Genomic DNA, 9,388 nt, shown 5'->3' with positions numbered 1-9,388 from the left:
GGTGCGAGTCTATCTGCAAGGCTTCTTTTTAAAGCGAGCTTCAAGGAGAGCGTAAGCCAAAAAGAGAGATGTTTCTTTAATGGTTGCAGCCAAAGTCAGTCTTTGAATGAAGCTTTGACCGGATTATTTCAGAAGTGGAGACGCGGAGCTGCATTCAAACCTGCAAATGTGTTTGTGTTCAAAAGGCAGGGCTGTCTGAAATGAACAACAAGCCTAAAACTGATTTTTATTGCAAATGAGCGATACATTCAAATTGAATTTGCAGCAGTAAATCCATTAACCAGACAAAGGCTTAAATAAATACTGCCATTTTAAAAGAAAAGCTATTAACAGGCAATGTGGCCCGTGTCAGAGGAGGAGGGGCGGGAGGCTTTTTTTTATTTCTTCTCAGAAGCTGTCATCTTGACCTTTACTTCTCACGGGAGCATATTACAACTGACATCAGTAACAAACACACTTGCACTCAAAGACATGCAGACTCTGGCATGCACGCAGCCACATTTTTCTACTTTGTATATCACGATCAGCAGCACCATCTAGTGTTGCATTGAACGGATATACTGTCGGGGTGGATTTAAAGTCGTGAGGCAAGATGGTGCATCAGAACCATGTGAGCTGACGGGCTGGACATATAGATTGCAGTTTTCAGGGCTGGGGTTGATCCTCTCTGGCCAATTAATTCTGTTTTAATCTGATGTATTACTTTATTGGTCTCGTGAAAGAAAAAACAACTGATTTGTACGGTTTGGGGAAAGATGATGTCATCCCATTACACATGTAGAAAGGAGAAAGAGAGAATACTCCTTAATAAAGACAGATAATAAAAACTATAAAACTGTAAATTCAGTTGCCCTTGACTTGATACTTTGTACTTTTATAATGAGAGTCTTAATTCATATAAAATGATGAACATTCTTCACGGGGCTCTCACCAACTCTCAGACTCCAGACCTGACAACATTTGATCAAACATTGCCACCTAGTGGTTGTGATACTTCCTTACAGAGGCAAGGCAACTTTACATAAGACAAAAAGGCATTTTAAGGGTTAGATATAAAATAAACACAAGGCAATATAAAATGACACACGTAAATATGATTTTAAAAAGAGCAAAGAAAGATAAATAGAAGAGAAGAATACGCTTTAGTAGATCAAACAGACAGCTACAGTGCAGTGCAAAACATGAATAGATACGTTTAATAAAATGAAGTGGCAACCAGGAAAGTTTTAAGCCCTAGCTTTTAAAAGAATTGAGAGTTGGAGCAAATTTCAAGTTTTCAGGGAGTTTGTTCCAGATATGTGGAGCATAACAACTAAATGCTGCTTCTCCGGGTTCAGTTTTGACTCTGGGGACAGTAAGCAGACCTGCGCCAGACGATCTGAGAGGAGCAGAAGATCAGAAAGTTTGCCCTAAACCTTTCAGTGTTATTTTAAAATCAATTATTTGACTGATTGGAGTGTTGTGATACACCAGAGGTCTCAGTGAGGACTAGCATCTGACTGAGCATCTGAGAGAGGCCTGCAAAGACGGTGCTGCTGTAGTAGCGACCACGCAGTTCTAACACCCACTGAGACATAAGTCTTTTCATTAGTTGATACTTTCCTAAAGTGACACAAGGGTGATTTTGTAATTGTCTTACTGTGGATGTTAAAATGTAAGTTTGAGACATCAAGATGTCTTTTAATACATGTTCCTTAACGTTAGTGACTAGAGGTAAGCACTGACTTTCTTCTTTGGGTCTAAATACACTTAGTTTAACTGGAGGACATTTCATCACGTTCAATCACTGATGCACTTACTCAATGCTTATATTGGAGAGAAATATGATTATAGAACATTTAATCTACTTAATCTTTTATGTCCTCCTTTTGTGACTTTACATCTTGAAAGTGTAATCAAGCCCCATATAGGGTTATGACTGGAGATAAACTCATTCTTAGAGTAAACTGAAAAGAGAGATTTATATTTGCGTTTTTTTGCAAATCAGCGTTTTTCATGAATCACATTGCCCACTGGTTTACCCCCATTATACAAGCACCCAGGACTGTAAGGAATGTTTCATATGAGTCCACTGATTAGTGGAATATATTTACCTTCGCCCAGGTAACCTCTGCTACCATTCTCAGTCGCTCACTTTGCTGAAAACACATCCATCATGATTATGATCATACGGACACTAGAGAAGAGACTTTGGTACCACACAAGAGGAAAACAAACTTACCGTCATACTGCAACATTTCAAACAACTGATTTTTCCTGCAAAAAATACAACATTTTAGTGTAAACAAATTGTGTTAAATTGTCCATTTGTTTGCGTTTGTCAGTTTGTCCTATAGGCGACTTTTTAAAGCATGAAATCATCACATTTACCACAATAGTTAGTTTAGTCCTTTATGTCACATCCTATTTGTATTTACAACATTATATCTCTTCTTACAAGTCAAACTAAATCTTTGATTGTGTTTCCCACTTCATCAGTGTAGAGCATCTTGTTCTCTTTTGTTATCATCTGAGCTTTGAAACAGTTAAACTCTTAACATCCTGTGTCAAGCCTGCACTGTGATCTAGGTTACAGTGACACATAATCAGTCTGTCTTGTACAACAAGAACCTTGGAACAATTTACTTTCATATTTTGTTGTCTGAAAAGAGATCCAGACAAAGTGAACACATTGTGGATAATATTATGAGTTTGGTGGAGCTCGCTGATCTCTATCTGGTATCTCACTGATCTCATTGATAATTTAACCAGCACTGATATTGATATTTCATAATTAATAATTGCCAATAACATATGAGCGCAACATTTAAGAGTTGCTAACAAACTTGTCAGTGTGTCACAGTTTCTGAGTTTAAAACCAGAGACTGTATATAAGAAGTTGACACTTGTAGACATCTTGTTTTTCTACATTTGCCACATTGTATTTTTGGAAGCAGAAGTGAAACGAGAGGGTGGAGTACAAGGTACAACTTAACTTAAAAGTTTCATCGAGCTTTTAAGTTAAGTTAAAAGTTACAATTAACTTTCATGAACTGAAAACACACTGAGAAAGGGTTCAAGTTCTAAGAAGACAACATGGAGAGCATTCGAAAACCAGACAACACTGTGGTAGTGACCTGTCAATCACAAGGTAGCCACGTTCTGAAGCACAGAGACAACACTTTAAGACCTTACTCTCTTTAGGGAAATGTTTACTGAGGTAGTAAATTGAGTGAAAAGCAGGGTCATTTTTTCTCATAGACTTCCATACAATCAGACTTTATTTAGCAGCCAGTAGAGTGGCCCCCTGCTGGTCTTTATAAAGAATGCAGGTTTACGACACTTCTGCTTTTATCTTTACTTTTCAGAACTGGAGGTTACCGCCGGGCTAAAACATATGTTTGTCAATTCTGAACTGCAATTTGTTGTTTCTTACCATCTTACATAAACACCAATAATGAATAATATACTGTATGTTCCTGGACACTTAATCAGTCAGGCTCTACACGATAGAACATAATCATTAACGGGTAAATGAACCCCCAGATAAAAAATAAAACAGACATGTATCAGGAATAAAAAAATCTTGTATTTTTTAATAGACAGGGAAACATCCTTCAGGACAACGGTTGGTCATCACACAATAATCAGCAACGATACAATGTAGAGAGTCCGACTGAGTGTCGAGCCTTTAAACACCTCCCCTGTCCCCTCCCTTCTCCCTCTGTCACAGGGAATAATGGAGAACTTATTATTGCAGACACGTTGGCTCTCCTCTGACAGATAAAACACACCTCCTCCCCACCTTGTAAGGCTTGGGGGGTCTAGGGGGTGGGGGTGCCTGGGGCAATCACTGAAGGATTGTAAAAAAGAAAAAGAAAGAAAGAAAACACTTCTGATTCATCAAAGTCAAGTTCTATCACAGTTTGAACTTTCGGGAGTCTGGTGTCATGGCGACGGGAGCGTGATCGGGGCTTCAGTGAGAGGCCGGACCAGCTCAGTGTCAACCCAGAGAGCACGACTTATCACTATCCTTAACTGTCCGTTACAGAGCATCAGGGCTGAGGCTACTCCTACATAAAATATACATCAGTTAATTAGTTTCACCATCACCAGAGTTCTAGCATGTTTCGAGTATCAGGAAGAAAAAGTGAAAAAAGTTATCACCTCAACATTAAATAACGTCGGTTCTGAACAAAATTGAACCAGCTAGGTTTCCATGTCTCTCTATAAAACTGTATAAAGACAAGCTCTGTCCTCATACAGTAAATAACCACCTAGTATTGCATTGGACAATAAAGAATATGGTCATTTAATCAGTATTTTATCAGATACCAATTAGTCAGAGCCCAGTGCAATTAGGTAGTCAATCTACAAATGGAAACATCTGAAAATGCAAATATCAAAATGTCTAAAACATCCAGATAATTCTTTCCCAAAAGATTTTTTTTCTTAAATAAGAACATGCAATAGTCAAAACTGTTTCCTCAAAAAACAGGATTTAAATACTGAGATCCAAAGATCTGTAAAGAACAATTATGCAGTCACTCTACCAAACTGTGTCGATTAATATGGCGATTTGCTGTAGATCGGGGTTGTCTGCACTAAGTCAAATAAGAGTGGGACAGAAAGAGGCCGTCTTCAGACTCCTTAAAAACTCCCATTGCTGACAATCTGTGCAGGAAGAGGACATAAAACAGGACAAAGCAGTTACGCACATAACAGTGATGTTCAAGCACATACTGTATTCAAATCATTTTTAAACCAGGGGACGACCAACTGTGTCATGTACAGGAGGGAGGACAACATCTCAGAATCCATCTGCATGTCACAACTGGAAGAAGAGCGCTATCGAAAGCTGCGTTCACAAGCAGCAACATTTTCAAATTGTGATTCCATCGTCCTTGCCTTTTGCAACATGCCAACCTTTATCTCAATTTGGATGGATGACAACCAAGCAAGCGGCTGCGCTGTCGTGCACACATGTCAAAAGGAGTTGACCTATGGCAAACTGAAGCTAACATACAATAGTTTCTCTTTTCTTTTAGCCTTATGTTTTATCTCTCTATTTTTCCCTCTACATGCATACTGCTTGGGAGATTTAAAGGTGATAAGAGTGTTGAAGGAGAATTATAATCTGATGATAATCTGATGATAATTTGACCTCATTGTTGTTAAGGGTTTCTGCAGGTGTCGGTAAACCCTTAAAGGCTTTTAATGCTAGTTTCAGCGTGATGAATTGCCAATTTTGCATCTGAAAAATGTACATAAAAATCCTCTGTAAAAATGTTTTCAATTTTCGTTATTCAAAAAAGTCCAAAGCGTCATGTGGTTTAATGCTATTTCAGAGTTTTTACCGACCTCCAGAGACTCTTTGTCACTCAGTTAATAAATGAAAAACACTTTGAATTTGGTTGCCAGTACATATCAAGATGAATACAATTTTAGTATATGAAATACTGGGCGTGTGGTGATCATGGTGCAGCATCAAAGCACTTTTCACTCAGATTACTGAGGAGTTGTGCATCTTACATGCTGATCAAAAGAAATGAAGACGCCGACCCAGCCAGCTGCCTTTAAAAGAGTAATCAGTAGTACATAAATAGTTAATACAAACATGCTTCTTTCTTGTGTACCTGTGCCTAACCAGACACACAAAATAGAATTAAATACATATTGTGCTGTGTCGGAATAAAAGGTATGGCTCGGTAAGAAAACATTCGCTCACTGGAAGGAAGATGCTCGTCATTCACACCTTTGGGGTTGCATGATTGAATCAAGGTTACTTTTTAACAGAAGTGATATGTAGGTAACACATATGGTGTGTCGTGTTATGCTGATCTAATGTGGTGGTCAGGAAGGGAAAATAAAATTGAGAGGAGCTAAATGGGTTATTGAGTCCTCAGCAGAGATGCACGTCACTCTTCTGTTTACAGAAACACCATCAGCGGGGGGGGGGGGACCCGGATCTTTTAGAGAAAGCTACAGTAGCTAACACTGCTTACAGCCTCACCCAGGGGGTAAGTTCCTACAGTAACACTAGAGCTATAAATACTCTCGATGATCATATAAAAATGGGTTTATATCATATATAGTAGTTCTACAGTATGTACTAACACAAGAGTGTGGTTGTTTTATGTAGTGTGGATGTTACTATATTCTCCACAGGTATATATTATTATTATTGCACTCTGGCTACACATATTTAGTAAGTTAGTTAGTTTGGTTGTCTTTAGATGTACAGAAACACTGGTGTCGGAGCTGATCCAGCTTGAACACATCTGCAGAAGGGGGGCTCAGAGATTTTTCATACTGTATATTTTCCCACTTCAGCTCACAGAGATATTTAGCTATCTGCAAGTTTTATATTTTACCTGGACAAATAAATAAATTCATTGAAGTGCAGCAGTTTGTTTTTTTTGGTGTTGCATTAAAATGCAGTATAATTTAATTCACTACTGGATTTGGATTTATTTTTTGGAATAATAGCCACATTTAGATCTGAATGTGTGGAGAGACAGCACGCAAGTTTAGCCAGTAGTCTCAACACATGTACACAAAATGATAAACTGTACTCTGTGCAATGTAGAAAAAACACCTTCAAATGAATTTGGCCTGCATCACTGAGCCCGCTTCCTAAGACTGTTATTTAGACACCAAATACATAACACCTGGGACAAAGCTACAGAAACACATCACACCCCTGTTCTCTTCTTTCTCTTTTTCAAAAATAGAAAAATAAAATCCGACTCCTCGACCTCAGCTAGCCTGATGAGAAGGAGGGTTGATCTCCTTCACTGCTCTCTCCGGTTTTTGAAAAGAAACATACATTCACAAGAGGACAACAGAGGAAAAACAAGCAACTTGAAATTCAAATTTGTGTGCAAAAAACATTTTAGATCTCTATAAAAATATGTGCATATGGATAGAGCTATTTTTAATCTCACCAAATACAGTATTTTCCTTTATTTACACTGCACAGATACACAAATAAACATACACTACAGCTCTGCCCTGCTTCCCCTCTCTGTCGTTGCAGGCGTAAGAATAACATGGCCGACTTCCATGACAACGGATTTGACAATACTCGCATATAGGAAAACGCTCACACACACACAAAAACACACACACACACACACACACACACACACACACACACACACTGCTCTGATCAATGTGATCGAGGAGCAGAGGAGGGGCAAGCAGAACTTCTGTAGAAAACCTGAAGTTGCATATCCCACAATTCCCCCCCACGCTCGCATTTCACTAACCGCTTCCTGTAAAATGTCAGAGGTTGTCAGCCAGACGCTGCTTCCTGATTGGCTCGCGTGGGTGGGGACAGTGTGTCAAATAAAAACTTTGGCTACGGAGTTAGGTGGCTTTAGTCCTGGTGTGTTATTAGTATTAGTCCCAAACACACCATGTACAGTGGGTAATGTTTGACTGGTACAGCCTCAGTGGATCTGCTGTCCTTCAAGCTGCGTTCAGGAAAATGTATCCACTGTTCATTATTCTAGGATGGGACTGTACCAGCGTCTCTCTGGAAAGAATAATTCATGTGTTTTCAGTATTCATCAAGACAAAAAAAAGAAATTCCTCTCCCAGTAAACTTCTTTCTCTCATTTTCTCCCGTGTACCAATCTCTGCTGAGGTCACCCAAGGTTCAGAGATGTAGGACCAATTAATTCACTTCCTGCAGGCAATGCCCGTTGTTCATTGGGCGGTCCTCCGGTTCTTTGCACTGAATCCTGCACCGCTTCCCAGTCTGTTGTCGAAAGGGGAAGAGCAGGTGGCCGTATCCGTGTCTGATAGGCCGGCCGACAGGCCGCTCATGTATCTAGACTGTGGTTGATCGAAGGTGAACTGGGGGAGGGGGATGTAGTCCCCTGTGAGGGAGGAGTGCCTCGCAGAAGGGGAGAGGGAGTGCGTCTGTGAGAAAGGCATCGGGACGAGAGGTGCATGAGGCTGGATGAAGATGTTCGGGCTGATCGGGATGTGTGGAAGTGTAGGTGTGGATGGGTGTGGCGGAGTGTATGCCTGAGTGTGTGTCGGAGTAGATGCCCGCGAGAGTGTAAGTGTGTGTGTTGGTGAGTGTGCTTGCAGCGGTACGTTTATGGGTGTGAGAGACGTGTGCATCGGGGAGTGCATCTGTGTGCGCGTCAGTGAATCTGCAGAGGCGTCTTGCATGTTGGCATGTGTGTGAGGGGACAAGTCGTAGGACGGCGTCCTGCGTCTCAGCAACATGCTGCAGTCAGACATTTTTGTGGGTGAGGCCATTTGGGGGTGTTCCCTCTCTGAGGGCGGGTGGATGGATATACAAGGAGGACTCATCTTCTTCTTTCTGTGACCGCCCCCGACCGACTGCACCCTCACAGGAAATACCTGACCACCTTTTTCTGACCGGTGTGCCTCGCGTGTAAAGTGTTGGTCATCACGGGTGATGACAGCCTGTGGGAGGCAGACCTCAATAGAGTGCCGCCGATGGTCGTCAGCGTAACCAGCAGACAATGACGGCGGCTCGTCCAGGAAGGCCTGGTTGTCAACGCTTAAACCTTTCTTGAAGTCACGGTCCGTCAGTCCCGCCCCAAGCAGGCTGAGCGCGCTCCTTGATGAGGAAGGCGGTAGCGGGGGAGGCGGAGGGGAGGAGGAGGAGGCGGTGTATGGGGAGAGGGAGTGGCTGCGGTCTCCTCCCTCCTCGTCTCTCCATCTGTGGCAGGCTGAGCTGGTGATGTGATACACCTCCTCGTCTGCCGGGTCGCAGAGGGAGACAGGAGAGGGCGGTCTAGGTCTCCGTAGGCTGGGAGGGCGCAAGGGGAGACGGGGGGATGGAGGTGGAGGGAGAAGAAGCGGGGGGGAAGATGGCAGAGGAGGGAGGGGAGAGGGGGAGGACAGCAGAGGAATGCAGAGGAGAGGGAGGAGGCAGTGGTAAGGCAGAGGGGGAGCAGGGTGGGAGAGAGAGGGCTGAGGGGGAGGAGGGAGGAGGAGGAGGCAGGGGAGACGGGGAGGAAGCATGAGCAGAGAGGGGAGAAGGGGAGAGGGGAGGCAGACGGACAGGGTTGGGCCTCTCCTGTTGCTCATAACTCTGGGACTCCACAGAATCCCCATTAACTGCGACCTGCAACATAAAAAACACGCCACCATGACACTTCATTAATAAAACTTTATGGACGTTAACATTGTAATATGTGAATGTATGAAGGCAGCTGAAATGTCCTACCTGTCTGTGCAGGGCTCGTGGGGACGGGATGGGAGTGGGCGGGGCGATACGGGGCAGGGTGAGGGTGGGAGGTGAGCGAGGGTGAACCGGGGAAACGTCCGGTACCTGCAGAAGCGCGCGACTTTCACATGGCTGGGAGTGGACCGACGTCACTGAGCCTGAAGGTACAAATGTAAAGAGTTTGAATCATAC

At 42.5% G+C, this 9,388-nt stretch overlaps 1 protein-coding gene across 1 annotated transcript in view; it reads right to left on the bottom strand.

Moving 5' to 3' along the window:
* Nucleotides 1-3,548: 3,548 nt before the first annotated feature.
* Nucleotides 3,549-9,388, bottom strand: part of cacna1ha (calcium channel, voltage-dependent, T type, alpha 1H subunit a) — a 113,897-nt gene continuing 108,057 nt past the window's right edge. Inside the window, exons 36-38 of the mRNA XM_029437042.1 lie at nucleotides 9,197-9,354; nucleotides 8,923-9,094; nucleotides 3,549-8,879 (exon numbers count right to left, since the gene is read on the bottom strand). Coding sequence (XP_029292902.1) covers nucleotides 7,693-8,879; nucleotides 8,923-9,094; nucleotides 9,197-9,354 — 1,517 coding nt within the window. The 3' untranslated portion in view covers nucleotides 3,549-7,692. The remainder of the gene's footprint in view (nucleotides 8,880-8,922; nucleotides 9,095-9,196; nucleotides 9,355-9,388) is intronic.

The sequence above is a fragment of the Cottoperca gobio genome, chromosome 8, assembly GCF_900634415.1.
Source record: "Cottoperca gobio chromosome 8, fCotGob3.1, whole genome shotgun sequence".
In the NCBI taxonomy this organism is placed as follows: domain Eukaryota; kingdom Metazoa; phylum Chordata; class Actinopteri; order Perciformes; family Bovichtidae; genus Cottoperca; species Cottoperca gobio.
This window is presented reverse-complemented; position numbering and strand designations above follow the sequence as displayed.